At 47.3% G+C, this 21,532-nt stretch overlaps 2 protein-coding genes and 1 long non-coding RNA gene across 5 annotated transcripts in view; 1 reads left to right on the top strand and 2 right to left on the bottom strand.

Annotated features, from left to right (window-relative positions):
* xpo4 (exportin 4) overlaps positions 1–13,706 on the bottom strand; it is a 34,238-nt gene extending 20,532 nt beyond the window's left edge. The window contains exons 1-7 of the mRNA XM_088645138.1: positions 13,574–13,706; positions 9,182–9,287; positions 7,621–7,762; positions 7,049–7,187; positions 5,053–5,169; positions 4,373–4,525; positions 585–698 (exon numbers count right to left, since the gene is read on the bottom strand). Coding sequence (XP_088501264.1) covers positions 585–698; positions 4,373–4,525; positions 5,053–5,169; positions 7,049–7,187; positions 7,621–7,762; positions 9,182–9,287; positions 13,574–13,639 — 837 coding nt within the window. The 5' untranslated portion in view covers positions 13,640–13,706. The remainder of the gene's footprint in view (positions 1–584; positions 699–4,372; positions 4,526–5,052; positions 5,170–7,048; positions 7,188–7,620; positions 7,763–9,181; positions 9,288–13,573) is intronic.
* LOC148675685 (uncharacterized) lies at positions 7,758–16,534 on the top strand. The gene is made up of 2 exons (XR_015941180.1): positions 7,758–7,990; positions 9,278–16,534. It is a non-coding gene; the product is annotated as an uncharacterized LOC148675685 (long non-coding RNA).
* Positions 16,186–21,532, bottom strand: part of lats2 (large tumor suppressor kinase 2) — a 27,061-nt gene continuing 21,714 nt past the window's right edge. For all 3 annotated transcript variants that reach the window (XM_088645157.1, XM_088645167.1, XM_088645150.1), the window contains exon 8: positions 16,186–20,658. In XM_088645157.1, coding sequence (XP_088501283.1) covers positions 20,185–20,658 — 474 coding nt within the window. In that variant the 3' untranslated portion in view covers positions 16,186–20,184. The remainder of the gene's footprint in view (positions 20,659–21,532) is intronic.

Raw genomic sequence — 21,532 nt, 5'->3', positions numbered from 1 at the left:
TTAACCTACCTCATGATGCGTCATATAATGATTTTCATCTGCAAAAACAAGAGCCGAGTTCACTGGAAAACCCATTTCACATGTCAAGTTATACCTTCAGGTACTGAAAATCTTAGTAAACCCCAAGTTTGTTTCGGTGCGCCTTACAAGCCTGACCTGTGCAGAGGAAAGTATTTTGGGAGTCATATTGAATTCTACGCAACAATTGCAGCTTATTCTCATGTTGTGTGCCAATCATCAAAAACTGAAGCAAAACCACAGATTCTGAGACTTCTGCAGGCGAATTTGAGATCACAGGATTTCTGATAACACCTGCTAATGAATTACACGGCACTAGACAACACTAACTAACTTCACAAAAGACATTTCACTTCCCAAGAACGCGAAGTACGCTGGTGTAAGCTCTTCAGAAGGAACTGAACCAGCCTCCTACCTCTGCGAGAGCTCCTCGTCTTTGACTCTCGGAACAGCGGGTTGCCAATACTATACGTGTGCAGGCAGGGGGCTGTCCGAAACGCAGCGCAGCGCGGAGGGGGGGCAGCCCCTGGGGGTCGGGGGGGGGGGGGGGGGATGGAGACACTTACTTTGAAGAAGAGATCCATGACTCTGGTGTCCAGCAGGGTCTCTCGCCAGGACTCCGTTGGTTTCAGCGTCACATTCTGGGAGGACTCGAACATCGCTATATAGTGGCGACCCAGTGATCTCTGGTCAAGGTCAAGAGCATCGCGATGAGAGGTTGGGGAAAAAAAAAGACAAAGAAAAGCCCCCCCCCCCCACCACCCTTATCTCTCGTCCCAGTCCAGAGCTGCTAACGGGGGCTACGCAATGGAAACTGACAGTAAGCCCCCTCCACATGCGCCACATAGCGACTCCATGTAGCCAAGGAATAAAAGGTATTAGGCACTGGGGAAGGGAGACTCCTTTAGGAATGCTGGATAAAAGCTGGACCGCCATCACAGTGCATTCCACAGGCCTGTGCTCACTTTGTCAGCCAGCGTGTCTTGTGTGCTTGGGGGAGGCCGAGCCCCCCAGCCTCCAGCCCGAGTCAACAGGTGCCAACTTTTACAAGAGCGGGCCCAAGCGAGGGGGTCCCCCCCCACCCCGGGCAAGCAGCACTGGCTTTAACGAGATCTCAAAAATAGCCCCTGCTGAAGCCTGCCGGCACCGGGCCGTGCAAGCCACCCCCCCCCAGTGGAGGTACCCCAGCACCAAGATGGCCCGAGGCTGCAGGAGCAGGGATACGAGCCTCACTGGTCCAGAAACAGCAGCACCACCGTTCACTTTCTTTCTGCGTATGGAACCGGGACAGGCTCCCACCGAATAGAAAAATATTTTTCTAAAACACTTCACTCCCAGCTTCCAGACAAGCAAAATTGGACTAAGATTTCAAATACTGTTAAAAAGCACAGGTTTTAAACAAAAAAGTCATTTTGCATTAACCTTCATGCATCAGACCCCAGTGACAACTGTACAGAAGCTTAAATTTAAACCTACTGTGTATTCATTATACATGAATATAATCAGATATTACACCGAATAATAGCTACATAACTAATTAACACTCTTGTGTGTAAAAGGACCAGTCGTTTTCCTTAAGCACTTATCATGTAATTTACCACAGGTTCCAGAGAGTAAAGAAGGTGACTTCACTTCCCTCTTGGCTCAGTTACAAGTTCCTACAGACGTTACAGGTCCGGACAGTGAAAGGCTTGCAGTGAAACCTTACAGGACTGAACGGCTAATTTGAGGGAAGCTTTGCGATCACCACAGTATTTACCAGCATTCTCTCTCCTAATCACAGCAAAGCACTATATACTAACCAGCTGCTGACGGACACAACACCCAGCAGCCCACATGCCGAGATTTACTGGGCTCCAAAAACCTCTGTCACACAGTCTGCTGTCAACAAGGACAAGTAGTATCCTAAACACTCGGTTTAAAAACACTGGCTCGCTACACACAAAAACCTGAACCTAGAGAGGGCGCAGAAAAAGAATGGGCTCTCTGAAAGCCTTTCAATTCAAAGCTGTGCCCATCACAATCACTGACAATAGTCATGAATACAAATCTTGAGTTTATTATCTACGAGACTAACTGGGGTGATGTCCTTTACCAAGGCAGTATGATTATGAGTGATTTATAAACATGCTGAAGTACCAACTGCCACACTACAAAGCTGCCAATGTTAAGACCTTGACCTTCAGCATCCGACAAAAGCCAGTGACAAGGGGCATTAAAGCAAATAGGGAGCTTGATGTATGAGTACTATGTTATGTCTGTAGATATTTAGAAACTCTTTTTTGCCCATTCCATACCAAGATGCACAGATGTTATCTTCAGTACTGTCTAAATGGTCAATATGTGTTTCAGATCCCATGGAACTCTTTATGAGAGAAGTGGTGTGACCGCTGTATCCTGTCTAAATTTGTCTTAGGGTTTGGCCTCCCTGAAGTTTCACCTTAGTGCAAGGGGAGCTAACCAGCTTGTGTTGGTTCCGTGCTTTATGTAAAGCACTGAGATCGTTGGGATGAAACACATTAAATAGCTCCTTACATTTGTAATTACTGGACATCAATTTTAAAGAAAGGCAAACTGCATCTGCAAAAAAAAATGAATCCCCAAAAAACGATGAACAAGAAGTGAGGCCTTAGCTTAGCTCAATGTTTAGTTTTTTTTTCCAGTCAGAGCTCTTCAATACAAATTATCTTAACAATATAGGCAAAATAAGGTGGGCATTTAAAAAAAAAGCATAATAAAGAAACCGAAAGGCTGTTTCCCCAGGGCAGATCAGATTCATCCGTTTACAGCACTTCCGAGTTGTGTATATAGCAACTCACCAAGTCAAATTCCTTGCAAGTGAAAACTTACTTGGCCGATAAAGTGATCGATCTATCTATCGAGAAACCTAGAGAGATGGGGAGGTAAGGCAGCAGCAGTGAAGACGAGCGGATTGCGCACTCAGCTGCAGTTGCTCTTGGACTGAACTCAACGAGAGGGGCTTTCACGGAGCGACACTAAGGGGAACCTTCTCAATTTAAATCGGGGGCGTTCCTAATTGGCAGCAACAGCAGGCTCGGCCGCCAGGTCCATGCATTGCCTATCTGTTGAGCGACATGTCGTCCTCAAGACACAACAGCACCCGCTCAAGTCAGGAGCTCTTTCGGGGAGCCGTGCTGCGAGAGATCCGACTGGGCTCCTGACCCCCACAGCCTCCCAGGGGCAGTCACTCCAAGTGCAGTCTGCTGCAAAAATCATGCTTCGCATTCCAAGCTCAAACAACACATCGGACAAAGCTCGATACTCACAAAAAAGGCCTAAAAAAAAATTGTTTTTTGTTCGTTCACTGAGGAATCAGTGATTGATGCAAAACCAGAGACCTGCATCGGAGGAGTATAGCACATGTGATATGGTTAACCATGTTTAACCCTAAAAAAAAAAAATAATTTCAAAATACAACATCCTCAGTGGAATAAACTTTCCTATTAAAAGTGTGATGTAGGAGCCTCTCTAATTTGAGCTCCGTGAGCACGGTTTCAAAAGTGGATCAAGTCACTAGCTGCCTCTGACTGCGATTTCCCACACAGTGGTGCACAGCGGCTGAGAGCCACCTGAGCTAGATGGGACTAGGCTTGGCCAGGTCACCACAGCGACCCGTGTTCAACCTGAATTCCTCAAAGGCCAGGGAGTGACCATGAAAACACTACATGGCAGCAACAGCAGAATCCACACGCCCAGAGTCCCTATCGCTGCAGGGCATTAGGAAGACACCGCAACCAATTTAAATCAGCAGCAGGGCATCTAGACAAACTACAGCATCCTCTTGTTCAAAAGGAACTAATGTTTGTATTTAAACATTACTGGACGATGTATTGGAATTAACGCTTCAACCAGGGCCTGTCCTACAAATAACAGCCTTTAGCTCAGAGGACATAATATTGGTTTTGTGTTGACTATGCAATGACTGAGACACAAAGCAAGACCGAGACGTTGCAAAGTCAGCAAAATGCAAGGAAATACAGTGAAACAGGAAAGCTACAGCCATGGCTTCGTTTGTGACAACCCTGTTTGGAAGACACAGGGAAAACTACAAAAACGAGCACAGCATTACGAGCAACATTCAATGAAAACAGGCGAGGAAAGGCTTCCTCCAATCCCTGCAATCGGCTTTCAGCTCCTGACAGATGGAGAACATCGGAGGGCAAAAAAAAAAAGACACTTAGCACGGTTGTCCTACTACTGACAGGTCAACATAATTCTAAAAGATGTTGCCCTTCAAGGATCTCATCCAAATCAAGGACAGGTGCTCCAGCTGCTCTAGGTAGAGGAGAGCAGAAAATGAACAAATATGGTTGCGATCTTTGGAAAGGATATGGTTGGGCGGGAGGAAGTTCCAGCTGAGGACCTGGTTGGCTAAAGCAAGGTAGCGCTGGAACACCGAGGACATCTGAGCACTGAGGTTCTCTCTCAGGCTGAACTCCTGCAGCACCTCCACCGTCAGCACGAAGATCTGCCGCAGGTCCTCCTCCTGCAGGCCCAGGACAGGAGTGAAAAATTCAGGAAGTGCCGGGCGCATGGGATGGGACGCCAGTCCACCGCAGGGCATACACAGACAGACACGCACACGCACACACTCACACCAGGGCCAGTTCTCCCAGAAGCCAGTGCACCCACCAGTGTGTCTTTGGACTGTGGGGTGAGACCTGGAGCTCGAACACAGGGAGAACACACAAACTCCACTGTAGCTGTAATTAAACCCGGCACCCCAGCTCTGTGAGGCAGCAATGCTAAGCACTGTGCCACCGCGCCGCCCTAAGAACTTCTTCTTAGAAGACTTCTTTGAATTTCCTTCAGCAGGTGTGTTCAATTCCTTTCCCACTGCACTGATGAACTTCGGCCTCTTTTTCCCTGCGTGATTAATTACTTTAAAAGGAGAGCATTCAGTCCCACCGCAAAACATACATTTGCTCAGTGACCGGACGGGGCACAGCGTTCCACACACACCCGCCCTCCAGTCCCACCGCTCACCCAGAGGGGCACGCCGGGGGTTCTCACCTGGAAAACACGCTTGCAGCTGCCGTGGAACTCCATGCTGAGCCCAATGTTGCTCGTTTTACTGGAGCTGGAAAACTCGCTCAGCAGCGCCGTCAGAATGGAGCAGGCCAGCGTCTGCTGCGGAAACCAAACACCACCAGTCTGCGGGTCAGACGCTGCAAGCAAGAACCCTAAACACCAGGGCGACTAAAACCCCGGCTTAAAGTGGCCTCCCCACCTTCCGATTCAAGAGCTGCCACACAGCGACCCCAGAGTGGTCTCACGCTGGCAACAGATAAACTGAAATGTATCGAGATTTACATTAGATTCATTTTGAATTACTTTTTCAAGGTATATAACTGCTGTAGTGGTGCAAAAGGTTTTTATGTACTACGTCATACTATCAAGCAACATGTATTAAGTCTGCCTCAGCGACCTGCACCCCACGCGGGGAAGAAGATCGCGAACGTGACGAAGTTTGAGCCGGGGGAGGGCCGCGGAGGGCCGCGCTGCGCGGAAGGTAGGTAGCAGCAGGGCTCCCCCGAGGCCGGGGCTCTGCCGGAGCCAGGGAGGCGGACAATGACAGGCAGAGGTCAGCGCCCCCCCCTCCCCCTCTCTCCAGGGGGGTCTCCCGGCGCGCAGGGGCAGCTCAAAGCGCCGGGCCAGGCCCCAGACGGGACGGAGCCAATGAGGGACACAGGGGCTGGGCCTTCCAGGGGTCAGCCAAGCGCCCACAGGCAAGAGGCAAATATGCGCACTACTGCTCCGCATGCCGGAGATGAAAGCGCGGGCGCTGCTATTTTTACTGGGGCGCACGCGACAGCTGAGAACAGGGCCTTTTATCCATCAGCCCAGGGCTTTCATCCGACACTCGAGCCGGGGCTAGGCCACGCCAGGCCTCCCCTCGCGCCGGCCAAGCTGCTGTTTGCAAACGGACCCCCCCCCGCCCTACAAGGCCACTCTCTCCGACTCGCTGCTGTGGTGTTGAGGTACGACACGGAGCTTCCAGTGTGTGTGTGTGTGCGTGTGTGTGTGTGTGTGTGTGTGTGTGTGTTTTTTTGCGTGGTATGTGCATTACCATGTTCTTTCAATGCCTAACAATCCGCAAGCTGCGGCGATCAGTGAACAAACAACCCGCTCTTCAGTAAGTAAAATGCAGCTGGCTGAATAAAGCACAGGAAAACGACACTGACACGTCTTGAGTCAGAGGTAACGACACACGTGAAATCTTAAAACGCTCTTTGCTTCTTACAAGGGCAGGGATTGCGAAAACCTCTCGCGCCCTCTAGTGGAGGAGAACTGGCATGACAATTCTCGAAGGGTAAATATGGAGAGACTGATCTAATCAAGGCAAAAGTACCCCCATGATGGGCCTGCCTCTCCAACAACAGGGAATCGCACGCCAATTTGTCAAGCTAGCAAAGGTTTGCACAAAGAGGAGAATCAAAATGTGTCGTGAGAAACAAAATTCCGCTTGTGAACCACACAGAAAAAGGAAGGGATGACTTCAACAATTTGCAACAGAGATTTGATTATGCCCTCTAAAACACTGCATCTGATCTTAAAATGTTTTCCTACTTTCTAAATACTGTTTAGAGATTACCCAGCAATAATGTGTAAACAGGTTAAACTGTTATGATAACAACAACGACCTGAGAATTTAATCTCCCCTACGGTGGCAGCACAAACAGCAACATCCCTGCAAGTGACAAGTGGGATATCTTTGCATTTCTAATTCCTGTACTTAGAAAATGATTTATCAGGCGCAACCTTCTAACCCAAATAAGGATGTTTATCGTATGTCAAGAAAAATGAAATGCAAGCAAGCTGCAGCAATGCGTCATTGTAAACAGACCTACAAAAGACACCAGATCTTTAGTGTTGATGTTTTCATTCCTTTACTTGCTGAAGCCTGAAAATTTAGAAATGACTTCAGCCCATACACGTCTCCCAATAAAAGAGAGACTTCAAGCAGGTTAGTACACCAGCAGATCTCCGCCACCCTCGGCCCGCTTACCACTGTGGGGTTCCCACTGCTGATGAGCTGGCTGACCTCGTGGAAAATGCCCTTGCAGTCAATGGACTTGTCCAGTGAGCCGCGCTTGACGATAACGGCCACAGCCAGGAGAATCTGCTCTCTCACGTACTTCTGGAGGCTGAAAGGAGAGGGGGGATTCAGCACAGGCAAGGGGAGCCATCCCACAGAAGCCCGAAAGAGCCACAGAGCGAGAGCCGGGTCGTCTGAGGGCATCCCCCGGGAACGGCAGGAAGGGTAAGGACATCTGTTGCCGCGCAGAAATAGAAGAGCCTCAACCCTCCAATGCTCAGTGCACCTGGTTTTACAGAAACGTCTGCTTTGCTGATTATACCAAGCCTGAAGGGCCGTATTTCAGCACAACTACAAAACGAGTACAAATGGTCCATTACCACATCTAAAACCTGGAGCTTTAAGTTACTGGCAAATAACTGTCAAAGCTCCTACACATCAGGTTATTGGTTAGATGGAAAATGCTATGCAGCTTGCTCGAAGCTCAGCAATTCTACACAGCCCGATGGCGCCAGTGCCACCGGAGAGCTCCCCCCACTCACTTGGGCCTCTGCAGGACGTAGGTGAGCAGGAATGTGCGCAGCGACTCAATGCTGCTCTTCTCTAGGAGAATCCACTCTCGGACCACCGCCTCCATGATCGCTGTGGCCGCCTGGAAAAGGACGTAGTCCACCTTGCTGGTTTCTGGGAAGAAAGGGGAAGCATCGGGCACACGGACAGTCACGCAACAGGCAGGAAAACTCTGCTTACTCCGGTCAGACCAAATGTTCATTTCTTTGAATCTGAAAATGAAATCCATCCAAACGACAAAACTTTTGTTTTATCTCAGCCCGAGGTGGACAGCAAACACGACACACACCTGGAATTCACCTGGCAGTGCCGAGACAAAATGAAGCTGAATTATCAGACTGGGTAAGTCAATAAGCGTCACCCCCCCGGAGCAGGCTGCAAGGACAATGGCGCCGATATTTCGAATCTATGAAATGTTAATTCAACCAGTGAGTAATGAAGAACCTGAATTAATGTATTGCTGAAAATTATTTCAATTCATTTTTTTAAATTTACTTTTTTAAAAATACTTGGACTATTTTGGTTTGGGTCTACATAGAACAGATAATTTAAAAAAAAAAACGTTTACACACTGATAGGCTTATGATGCGTTTAAGTAATTACAAGAACACTGTAACTGCATATGAACATTAAGCCCTTTAAAAAATTTCCAACCCCATGAGAATTAGGTGTAGAACTAAGCAAACTGGGCCACAAAGCCACGCAAGAACAAGGCCATGTAGAAAAGCATACAGTCAGGGACTATCAGGAAAGAACAACCCTTTTCATTGTCTCAAAATGTAAAAAGCCAAACACATACGCTCAGAAGAAAATCATGCACTGTCTTCATGGATGTAATGAGATCTCTGACTCCTGAATACTTCTAGAGTACTGAGAGTAGAACTAAATGTAAAATGGATTATACTGACACTACTAATTAGCCTAAATGTAACATAAGCTAGGCTGTGAGAAACACTAATTACTCAGAATTAATTAAAAGAAAGTCTGCTTCCCCAGGTGTATATATATATATCTCATGATTAATGGTGAATATAGATTAAATGATGAATGGTGAATTATATTTTACTGGTAAATGTTCATGCAACTTAAGTTCATGCTGTATATAGTAGGATGAGCCTTTTGATTTTTATTTTTATCATCATTATTTAACATCATAAAAAACAATAGCAGATTTCTTAAAACGAAATAATCATAGCACAACTCTAGGATATTGTAATAAGTATTGTAATAAGAATTACATGTGCAGGCACACTGACTAAAACACAGTGCTGTGATAACCAGGTAAGAGAGAGAAGCAAAGATAAATTTTAAGTTCTCATCTCAGTTCAAGCTCTGTTAATGCTACAGCAACCACGATAAGCTCTGGCCCAAGGGGCAGCTGTGATTCCTTGACTTTTTTCTAATCTCAAGCAATCCACTAATTAATAGCGGGAACATTTTCCAATCCTATTGAATTTCATAAATTATGTATATTAAGGTCACGGCCTTGCCCTCTCATTAAGCAATGAGGTTATTTTTATCTGTTACACCTACCTAGAATGTGCTTGCACACAGCAAAGGGAGACTTGGACTTTCTGAAGGACAGGAAAATGTGCTCCGCGTGCTGACGCTGTTCATTGCTGACCATAGATGGCGGCGCCTGTGGAAACAAAGCGGATGTGGCGGATCAGACAGCGAGCAGTTCTGGACACATGCGACTCCCTACTTATGGGTGAGCGAGAAAGTAAAAGCTCCACGTGGCTAAACTGTTGCAATGATTTACAGCGCAGCACGTCTTCAAAAACTTAAACATCAACATTGTTTCTTAAGAGCATTGTTTCTCCAGCCCTGCTCTGGGAGAGCCCCAATCTACGACGTTTTACAGATCACAATTAAGTGAGGAGTTCCTAAAGAAACAATTGAGCCAATTAAGAACAATTAAGCATGATCGTTAATGGGGGGGTTTATCACAACCACAACCTAGTTTATCCTTTCCTGACTTTCCTTCTAGACCAAAAAGCAAGGTTCTCCAGCTGTGATCCTGGGGAACCCCAGACCAGTCAGGTCTCCTAAGTCTGAAGACAATAGGCACCTGTGTTTTGATTAAATAAAAAAAAATAATTAAGAGAAGTCTGGTTGCTCAGCTTTGAAGGGTATTCATATTTTGATTCCAAATAATTTCCGATTTGTTCTCGCTTTACTAATACAGAGTGTAAAACAACTTATACCCCAGGTGCCTTCATTAATCACATATCAATTAGCAACTAAAAAAACAGTTTGGTAGTCTTAAAAGCCTCCTCCTGCTTGTACCCTTTCGTGTGTTCTTAAAAATCCTCTTTTTGATACAGTGCATGTTTTCAGAGAGCACAAATTGTTACTTTTATCTTCCCGTTTATAACTTTCAGACCAGAAAAAATCCAAATTCAAAATTGTGAATAAGATAATGAACTTCCAGAAAAGTCTTCCAGAGATTCCCTAGAGAATTCATCTGAGTCAACCCCTACATTTTCACAAATAGGTAAAATAAAAGGTAAAATAAAACGTGTAAAAAGTGAAAAAGTATATACAGAATATTTAACAGGCGCTTAGTTTCTTTAAACTTTCAGTGTTCCCTCAATCATGAAAAGCGTATCTAAAGTTTTTAAAAGTATCTAAGAAACTCATTAGCTTTTCTATCAGTTGCTTTACTGAAGGTTGTGGAAGTCCTTTAAAAGATTGCCCATTATCACCTGTGGTAACTGATCCTATGCATGGATCACTGTGATTTCTAATTGGTGAAAAGATAAAATTGTCTTGTGCACATCTCTTTTGCAGATGTCAATTTGATATCATACATTGATGATAGAGCAATACTGAACCAGTACAACCAGTACATTAAAACCAACAAAGCACCATTACCAATAATTTTATGAATAAGGTCTAATTGTTCATGGGGATCAAAAAGTGACTCAAAAGGTTCAAGCGTTTGAGTGAAAATTAATGCATTAAGATGCTTTATTTACAGAAGGTAAATCAGGATTATGGGCAGCACTGTGGTGCTGTGGTTAGCATTTCTGCCTTGCAGCGCTGGGTTCCCAGGATGAGCTCCACAACTTGGGTGCTGTCTGTGTGGGGTTTGTATGTTCTCCCTACGTTTGCATGGGTTCCTTCCAGGTGCTCCGAGATAGACTCAGGCTCCCCTGTGAACACGAACTGGAAGAAGCTGTTGGAAAACGAACGGATGGACAGCATGATGACAACATCAAGAACATTTGTATGTGTGGCATTAAGACTACAATGAACTCACTGCAGCGTGATGAATGAGCACAGTGTCAAATGGCTGGATACAGTGACAGGGGTCCAGCTGGAGACCCTACTGCGTCGCCACCACTGGCAGCAACCCTTGTTCCTTGCCCTGGTGCTGCTCTGCAAGTTGAGGATGTTACCTGTCTCCCAGACAATATAAGACTTGTACTGGACGAAGCACCGAACACATATTATATTTCAGACTATTTCCAGTTCAAAGTTTCCCTTGGCATGATCAAAGACACAGTGCCTATAAAAGGTCTACACCCTTTCCCAAGTAACACAATGAGGGAATGTGTAAACAATGCTAGATCTAGGCGAGTTACTTTGTTACAGGACTTGTCCAAGTAGAATTAACGGCTGTACTTAAATAAAAGGTGCTTTCACCAAGAACTAATTCAAGGGTCCTGCACACTTACCCACCCCCCTTCTTCCAGGTGTTCATTTGTAATCATGTTTCAGAATGTCTGAGCATTTGTTTTTCACTCAAGAGGTTGTGGGTAACAGTGTAAATAAAGGTCAACTAAATTCTGATTTGAGCTGTCCCAATTTCAGGCTGGTAGGTAGGCGAAGTAACAAAATGTGTTACTTTGGAAAGATTGTGCAGACTTTCGACCGGTACTCAAGATACAGAGGCGAAGCACCTGCTCAGCTCTGTGGGCTCAGTAAGGGCAAAGGAGACAAGAGCCAGGCAGCTCTGGAATCTGGTCCCTGTGCTGTGGAACAATATTCAAAACCTCTCAAGCATCAGCAAGTTCAGGCCAGGGGTCTTCTTCAGACTCAGCAGAATAGGAAGACGAGGACCGGAGTTGTAGTGCATTAAAAATTGAGAACAGGTGGCACTTTACGCACAGGGTGTGGGAGTGTGGAACAAACCACAAGGTACCTCGCTGAAGCCAATATCTTGACTTCCTTAAAAAAAGGCTACAGATCCTTGGACCCAACAGCTACTAGCAATCAAGCAGGCTAGATGGGCGAATAAACTGCTCGTTTGTAACCTCTCTTAGGCTCTAGAGGTCAATCAAGCATACAAACTCCCAAAAGACAAAGCACACTGCAGTTCTGCTTTGTGGCCAGCAGGCCCCCAAACTGTTCACATTTCTGCAAAGAATTGACATAGAATACCTTCAAAACTAGTATGATCTTTGAACAGAAAGTGGACGCTTTTGTTTTTCCACTGTCGAGTCGATGATGCATTGCGACTGGGCAGACCAAAGCACCAGCTCTACCAGTGCTGCGGGGCACTCAAGCACCTGCCCACAGTTCTCAAGATACAGAAACTTTGCACTTGTGACCTAAAGCAAAATCTTTTTTAAACAATGAAAAATTATTTTTCCCCCCCACAGAGTATATAAACTTGGGCTTAAGTATTTTAAACTTTTTAGTTTTTGACAGATACGATCGTCAGTGCATTTCCACGACCTGACTGTGGTCCTTCATTTTGGATTTGGGATGAGGCTTCATTTTGAGGGCAATCCGACCCACGCAAAATACACAAAAGCCGTGTCTTTACAAACCTACACGGAAACCCACGAGGAAACGGATCAATTAGAACCAAGCTACTGGCGGCACATTTGCAATAAATGAGCAACGCGCACACGTTCAGCTGCAAGGAAATAATTTTCGACAAGAGTTCGGCGCTTCTCTCATCACTCAGTATTTGAAGATGCCGCACACGCCTGGCTCGGGGAGCAGAAAATATGGCAGCCTCCATCCAAAACCGGCGTCACTTCACGGAGACCGAGGACATCACACTAAAGATGTTCAAATCGCAGACCTGCGTCGTCAGGAAAGACACTCCTTTGGGGACCGTGTTGCCGTGTGTCATTGTAAAAACAACAGTTCGTGATGCGCAATTAATTTCCACCCGCCTGCGATCGGACAGACCCTCTGCACAACCACCCACAATGCACCCTCGCTGCCTGTTCGTATTTGTAGGAATACAAATTTGGGGGGAAATCTGATTTGCTTTTAGCCGACGAGGACAAAAAAAAAAAAAAAAAGCCCGTCAACTCCTGATCTCCACAAGTTCCCCAGCAGTGCCTTAACATCATGGCGCTCGTGTGAAACTTCTGCAGCAAGACATCCCGACTGCACGGTGCCCAAAACAACACAAGCGTGGCAACCAACCAGCCTCCACAGGAGCGGTGTTCCTCGCAGTGTCATTTTATCAAGAGAAACCCAGCGACGCCGGCTTCTTCTCCACCGCCCCCACAGGGCGAACGCACTGGTTTGCCCCCAGACCCCGACGGGACCTGGTGACCCAGGAACACGCCGGAGAGTCGCCGGAGGGATGCTGAGCGCCCGACCGGAGTGGCAGGCACTGTTGTGTTATCCACCACCTCACCCCGCTCCTGCCCTCGCCTCCCGCAGAACGACGGGCCGGACCACACAAACGAAAGCACCGCAAGAGACCTGCGTGTTTTCCGGAGTTTCAGGCCAACGCAGGGAGCTCCGGGAGCCCCCGGGACGCCGCGGTTTTGATCCAGGTTTGCGGGATGGAGACACGCCACGCATCCCCTGCATCTCCTATCCAAACAAACCGCCGCACAGGGCAGCCGGGGCGTCGCTTTTTCTCGGCGCTCGGCCCCTCCAAGGTAACCGAAGCCCACGCAGCACCGGGAAACGCGAACGGAGGCACCCCCCTCTCTCCCCTCTCACCATTAAAACTTTCGCAGCGCTCTCCAGCTGTGAAATCACTTCTGAGGCACCAACCGCCGCCATCATGGTCTCTCTTCAATGACGCGCCATGCGCTGCATTGTGGGATGAGGCGGCGCGCTGGGCCAATGGGTTCGTGAGCGCAGCCCCGTGCGCGCTCCGGGCCGGCCTGTGCGCGCCGCCGGGGCTCGGGAGCTCCCAGTTCCGAGAAGTCGCCTCGCCTCGGGGGGCGCGCCTGCAGAGAGCCCGGAAAAGCGGAGAGAAATGAAGCGCCCGCTCACTCTCCTTTTATGACCAGTTACAAATAGCGGCATGATCAGAAGAACCCTGGTTTACCTTACCTTGCAGCCTACGCATGCTGACGCAGCTCCCCACCTGAACTACTTATTCTAGGTCTTCCGCGGACTGTGCCCAGTGTAGTTCAGGTGGGCAGCTGCGTCAGCATGCGTAGGCTGCAAAGGAACAAGTAACAGGTTTATTCCATGCTGGAAAAAAAGAAGAAAGAGAACACAACGTTTCGGCCGTGGAGCCTTCTTCGGGTGTGGCCGAAACGTTGTGTTCTCTTTCTTCTTTTTTTCAGCATGGAATAAACCTATGACTTGTTCCTGTGCCCAGCGTAGCTGCCGTCATCACGGTTCAGTGGCGAGGGGGTCTCATTAGAGACAGGGTTCTTACGGGGGGTCTCGGAGTTGTAGACGTCCAGTTCAGAGATAGTAACAATATATGTAAATACAGTAACGCGTTCTCCGCTCCCACCTCAGCACGCCCCTCACCGCCTGGGCTCGGACCCGGGTCTCCGGGTCGCGCCGGCTGAGCTAAACAAGACCTTCTTCAGCCTTCTTCATCCCTGTTACGCACATGGGGCGTATTCGTTAAGTCTTTTATGATGTGTCTTTATTGTAAATGTCTGTATAGGTTTTTTGTTTCATGTTAATTGTATTGGTTTTCTTTCTTAGTGGAACACTGATTGTACTCATCGGTCATGCCAATAAAGCACCTTGAATTGAATTGAGTTAGTAACAGCCTCAGTGTCTGCACAGTTTGAGTGCTGGAGACTTGAGCTTTACTAGAAAGAACCTTAAATTACTGCGCTGCCTAAGCTGAAACAATTAACAGATCATTTACAGACAATTATAGTAAAACAGATACTGTACGCATATATATTGTTGGACTTTTTACTCTACAGGTGCAAGAATAAAACCAGCTGCGTACAATCCGCAGCGTGCGCTTTTATATCCACTGAGGCATGTGGTAGTCTCCGGCGACAGCTCTGCACTTCGATTAAAGAAGCATGGATAGTAAATAAGAGTCTGTGCCGGACCACACAAATGAAAGCACCGCAAGAGACCTGCGTGTTTTCCGGAGTTTCAGGCCAACGCAGGGAGCTCCGGGAGCCCCCGGGACGCCGCGGTTTGATCCAGTTTTGCGGGATGGAGACACGCCACGCATCCCCTACATCTCCTATCCAAAGCAACAGCTTGAGCTGCAAGATCGCGGTTTCGAGCTTCATGACTGTGTATGTCTGTGCACCGCCTATTCCACCAAGGTCAGGGCACTCGGAGTGCAAACAGACTGGGGTAAATTCTCTTGAGAAATACTCAAAGGTGTCATTGTTGCCTTGTCCTCTTTGCTTATGAATTCATGCTCCAGATTCTGTAAAATTGTTCTGCAGGATTTTGGCTGTTATCATAGGAATACCACTGACATTTATTAAATAAATTCTTACATTTACAATTTCTTACATTTTACAATTGTTTTGTGTGGTTTACCAACCTCCAGATGTGTCTCCATACGAGTATGAAACATTTCTGCTACTTTTGTCTTTCAGGTTCCTGTGGAACTCAAAATCGTATATTTTCCACATCTTAAAAGTAAACAGTTTGCTCAAAGAAAATTATTGGCTTGGACACTAATAACCAGCTATGGTTTACATACAATAGTAGTCGCTTAAGTTAAAAATATAACCATTGTTTGTAGAAGTTAACTTTGTGAATGTGTGATAACTATCTGTACTTGGCATTTTTGTGGAACCTGGCTATGTTAGTTCTGTTGGTTTATTGAAACTATAAATGTATTATAAGCCTATGAAAGGACCTCTTATTATGAAGGGTGGGTGTTGCGGCCAATATTGTGCATGTAGATTTTGACTCTGCTTTATGAAATCTTCAGCTGGATAGATTTTCCATGCCTCTTTGTGCTGCATACAGATTCTCAATCAGTGTTTAATTCAGAGTCCAGAGAGTATGGACAGTGTATTTAGAAGGTTTAATTTGATTATTGCTTTGAGCGACAGATCTATGAAACTTCAGGTTTTGCACAGAACTAGCAAAGGCTCATATCTTTTCAGCATAGACAGCATGAAACATCATTGGTCAACTTCACTGTCCGTTCTAACCATGTTCCACTTTGTTCCCTCAGCTCTGTCTACGATGAAGCAGACTATATCCTGGAATTCTAGAATTTAATTCTAGCTAATGGAATGTGCAAAGTGTTCTGTACACTGGGACTAAGGGATTGTGTGTTGGTATATAGTCTTTTCCACTGCACATTTTGGCAAAAAAGCTGAACTGAATGATGATAAAGTAAATCCAATAAGATGGTGTACACGAGACACTTCAGAGTTTATGTAGCATGTTTACTGTACTGATACACTAAGCCAAGACAAGCTTTCAAATGCAAAGATAATTACAATAATAAATAACAGTGTTAGGATTAAGTTCCTGAGAAATATATACCACTTAACACGTTACAAAACAATGAAAAAAAATGATAATACTGTAGGTTTCATTGCTATATTTTTACAGATGAAATGACAAAGCATATTTGTACAATACTTATTTCGTATATAAATGTAAAAAAGATACATGTTTTTGCCGTTTATCTGTGTTTATACTGGTGGTGGTACATACATGTTAATAGAAATTCAAACAGTAAATGAGAGCAGAATAAACATTATTCAAAAATATGTATATCTGTGTATAAATATATCTTGACAAGTAACACTATAGTGTTATACATGGAGGAATAATGTAACAAAAGTCATACCCTCCCATAAAAATAGGACACAAGTAGAAAGGTTGTCTAATATCTAGAAAAAGCATTTAGTCAAAAGATTGTCAGTCAGCACTTAAAAAACCAAGACACCTCTCAGAATCAGACACGCTCAGCATAATTTATGTCAGAATCACAAACTCACTTCTTCAAGCATGTTTGGCTGTGTGGAGGACGCTGGTCTACTGCTCCGCGAACTGGCACCCGTGCGAGATGCCTGTGCACGGAGAGAGACGCCGAGCTGAAGGGGGCCGAAGCCAGCCCAGTGAGGAAGACTCCCTCACTCCCCCAGCGAGCGCCCACGTCTCCCTGCTGGCGCCAGCACCCTTCATCGGTAATCCGATTTCTCCCCCTTAACACACCCGTTAGTCTCCCCTCGCGTTTTCATGTGCCCACGTGGAGCAATCGCCCCAGCTCAGCCTTTTGGGTTTTTTTTTCCCCCAACTGACTGGATCTGTTCTGGCTGCAGCTGCCCCCGATGTGGGACATCACACATGGGCGTTCAGTTTGTAGCTCCTCGCCTTTTTGTTAAGATTTCAGTTTTGTTTTCCAGCCAGATGGACTGCAAAGATACCACACATCACATCCGATGATCTATTCAGACTTCTAGTACAGTCAGCTGCCAATGTGATCTTTCAAATGGAAACAGCCTTTTGTTTCAAAAGCATGGCGCTGCCGAGTGTACAGTATATCCTGCAGGAACTCTTTGTCAAACGTGACAAAATACACAACACTGAGGAAGTCTCACTAAAGTGAGACCTCAGCTCAACAACGAGGACTTGCACACCAAGCGACTGCAAGAAGGTACAGGAAGGACAAAATATCAATCACCCGGCACCGCAGAGCGGGTATTTAAAGACATTTGACTTGGCATTTGATGCTTAATCCTTCAAGATCCAATACCATTTTCAAGACTCATCCATTTTCCGCATCAAACGCAACACAAACATTCGAAATCGCTGCCTTGGTTTTGAGAGCCATTCCTGCTCTCGCGACCCAGGAGGGCTCCGTCGAGCTTTTTTGTTGTCGGCGTTCTCCGACCTCCTTCCATCCAGCACAGGGCCAGCCTGCGAGCGAGCAGAATCGCTTCCTTTTGGCACACAAACATCGCGCATGCAGCAACCCCCACCCCCCAGCACACCTCACCTCCCACTCTTCAGTCAGACCCTCTCTGGCCTCAGAACAAACCACAGACGAAGAAAAAGCAGCATTAGGTCGTTGTACTATCTTCAAAAGACACTAACTATAGACTAGACTTCCAAACTAGGTGTTTTTTTAAATATCTGTCATGGGTAGAAAACTATTTTCTGTATTGCACATTGTCATATCGCATGCTCTTCATCCGATAAGCCTTTAATTCGAGGTTTTTTTTGCATTCTCCAAGAACTTCCCCGAGAGCAATCTCATACAGATGTCAGCGAGCACCCCAGAAATCTCCTCATTCTTAGCTGTGGGTTGCTACTACCACCCTTCCCAGTCTACATCCTCTGGAGTTCTGCTCTTGTCCACAGCTACCAAGGCAACAGGACCATCACTTCCACACGTATCCTACACGCGAGCTTGTTCTGATTGTATTTGAGCTATCCTAATCATTTTACAGCCCGTGACAGAATGCGGGAGTTTGTGCTCAACTTTGTGATAGTATATTTTGTTCCTTTCATGAAAATGTATAGATTTTCCCTTTCCTGGTGCAGAGGCACGAATGCATGCTAAAATGATTTCTTTTTGCGCAGTCTAAAAAACAAAAGTCCATTAATAGAAATAATGAGGAATGAACTGGTAGAAGAATCTTTAAGGTGCTTAGGGAGGGAAATTAAGACGACAGTGGCTGCGATCACTGACAATTCACATGTAGGCACGTCTGTAGAACCTAAGTGCCGGCAGTTTGAAACCGGTATTGGAAATCAGAATAAGAGGAACAGTGGCCACTGTTAAGAGACGAGAACTCGTAATGAGAAAGATGCAAGCGCTTGTGCAACTGTCTAATCTAACATTCCCATTTGTTCAATACCAGGCAGTTTGAAATATGGGTCAGTGATTTACAATAAAGCTTCGTTTCAGTTTTGTTTTGGACTTCTTCACTGTAATAATTCAACAGAGAGCAAGCAGTACACGTTATAATGTCTAGTGTCTGCGGTGGCTCTTATGATTTACAGTAGAAACTATGTTGTCAACAAGGTAGCATTACAAAGATGTGATCATAGTCTTTTTTTCCCCCCAGTTTCAACTATTTTTTTTTCCTGAGGCGGCACAGATTTTCTGAGTATCTAAACATAAAACATAAAAGCTTTCCTATGACAAACGTGAAGATTGGAATTGAACACGGACACCACCACAGATGTTTAGTTTTATGTAAATCACCGTGCTGATATTTGTAACTGCGTTTCTGTCCGAACCCCTAAATGTTTTCAATGAATGTAGGTTAGCTTATTTTTACTTTTATAAAAAATAAAAATCTCCAACGCACTCTACACACCTGAAGGCGCCAGAACTATGCCCTGTAACAGTTCAGCTCCGAGCCCTGGTGTTGCGAACGGCTCACCGATTGCTCAGATAAGACAGACACCAGGATCTGAATGCACAGGCAAACAGGCAGCTGCTAAAACAAGTCTCAAGGCGGCAGTGGCTGCTCTAGAATTGAATTGGCTTCCAAAGTGTTCCTACACGTGGACATAGGATGACAAAAAGACCACAGGGGATCCTTTCAACATCGGGAAACAAATATTTTGATGGTAACCTTCAGCATGGCAGAAAATTTAAAGCAGCTGAATCTCATGTCCCAGGTAACCGAAAACAAAAGGAAAACACAGACCCAACACTGTCCAGTGAACCTGCGGAACGTTTTCTCACACAGTAGAAGCAGTTTTTCCACTTGTTTCACAGCGAGCCGTTAAGTATGAGATTGTCGATACCGCTGTGCGATGGAGAGACTACTGTTTTGTTTTTGCTTTAGTGCCTTGAAAGCAGTCTTGATGGCCCCTGGACCAGCAGGCCTGATACAGCAGCTCATTCACTCTGTGCTCTGAATCCCCGTCTGCTTTCACCCCTGACTTTTGAAATCAGAATGGCTTACATCTAAGTTCATTGAGACTAAAAGATTAAATGTAGTTATTGTCCAGCAGCCCGATACTCAAACCATGGACGATCGTTTTACATCATTGACCATCATGTTGTGCAGCTCCGTTCGTACTGCCAGACGCTTCATAGTGCGTCACGGTTCACCGGCTAAACTTTCTGCTTTCTAAAACCTTTTTAAAAAAGTGCACGTCGTGACCATCTTTGTATGATGAGGTTGTAAAACTGGAAATGAACCCAAAAAAAAAACGCGTAAGATTTCACCGGCCACAAAGGCGGACGAAGACCAGGCCTGAATTCGCCCATCGCGAACGTTTCGCCCGGAGGAGCCAGGTGCTTCCGCCAGTCGTGGAGTCGGGTCGCCCAGCCGGGCCTCAGGGGGCTGTTCTGGAGAGAGCGAGGCCATCGGAGGAGCCGTTCCTCCGAGCCCCGCGAAGGCGTCATGCCGACCGCCGGCGTCCCGCTGCGTCCCGCCGCTCAGCCGCCCTCACACGTAGACGGGCTCGCAGCCCTCCGCCTGCTCCTCCGCGCCCGCGCCGCCGGGGAGACCGTCCGCGGGCTTGGGGTAGCGGAAGGGGCAGCCGTTGTCGTCGAAGAAGCGGCGGAAGGTGAACTCGTAGAAGGCGTGCTCGGGGTGCTTGCTGTGGGGGGACCCCGGCGGGTCCCCGGCCCTGGCGCTGCCCGCGCTGTCGCCCCGGGCGCCGGCGCCGCCCTCCTCCACGGGGTCGAAGTTGGAGGTGTCCATGGGGTGGCGGACCCTGGGCAGGTAGGGCGCGGGCTGGGTGCGCAGGCTGCTGGAGAAGTCCATCTGCTCGAGGAAGGGGTGGGCCTTGATCTCGCTCGCCCCGTTCCCCCCCAGCCGCTCCTCCGCCGCGCAGCACAGCCGGCCGATGATGTCCGCCGCCTCGGGGCTCAGCTTCGCCTGCGGCGGGATCTGCAGCGTGCTGGTCCAGTTGATCACCTGCGCGCACAAGACACAGCCCGGGGGTCACACGAGCCCCCCACGCCTGGGGAAGGCCTTCCCCTCCGCAAAACAGACACGGGATTCAGACCCTGGGCTCTCTGTGCTGTGAATCAACATTCAGGACATGCATGCAGTGGGAGTTTCCTGTTAAGGACCAGGCAGTGGTGGTGGCACTTTATAGCACTTTTCTGGACACTCCACTGAGAGCTCTTTACAGGTCACGGGGATCCCCTCCACCCCCACCAGTGTGCAGCCCCACCTGGACGATGCGCCAGTCCGCTCCCCACACACCAGCTCTCAGTGGGGAGGAGAGCAGAGTGATGAGGCCAGTTCAGAGATGGGGATTATTAGGAGGCCATGACTGGTAAAGGCCAGGGGGAAATCTGGCCAGGACACCGGGGTAACACCCCTACTCTTTTCGAGAAAAGCCCTGGGATTTTTAATGAGCACAGAGAGTCAGGAGCTCGGTTTAATGTCTCATCCAAAGGACGGCGCCTTTTTACAGTACAGTGTCCCCATCACTATACTGGGGCATTAGGACCTACATAGACCACAGGGTGACCTACACAGATTGCAGGGTGAGCGCCCCCTACTGGCCCCACTAATAGCTCTCGGCAGAAGCCCTACGCTGCCGGCGTGGACCAGGCCTTGCTGAGCGCCCCCCTGCAGGTGCAGCCTGGCCCGGCCCCCAACTCAACTTTAGTTTTACCCAGGAGTCTCCCCTCCAGGTACTGGCCAGGCTCACACTGCCGAGCTCCAGTGGGCCGCCAGCGGGGAGCTGCAGGGGGATATGGCTCCTGGCTGGGAAGTGGTGGGAAACTCAAGTCCCTGTTGCAATACACATTTTGCAATTCATCAGTTCCTTGTTTTA

Source organism: Lepisosteus platostomus, chromosome 2, assembly GCF_059453375.1.
Source record: "Lepisosteus platostomus isolate fLepPlt1 chromosome 2, fLepPlt1.hap1, whole genome shotgun sequence".
Classification (NCBI taxonomy): Eukaryota; Metazoa; Chordata; class Actinopteri; order Semionotiformes; family Lepisosteidae; genus Lepisosteus; species Lepisosteus platostomus.
Note: the sequence above shows the minus strand (reverse complement) of the source record. Positions and strands in the feature narration are given on the sequence as shown.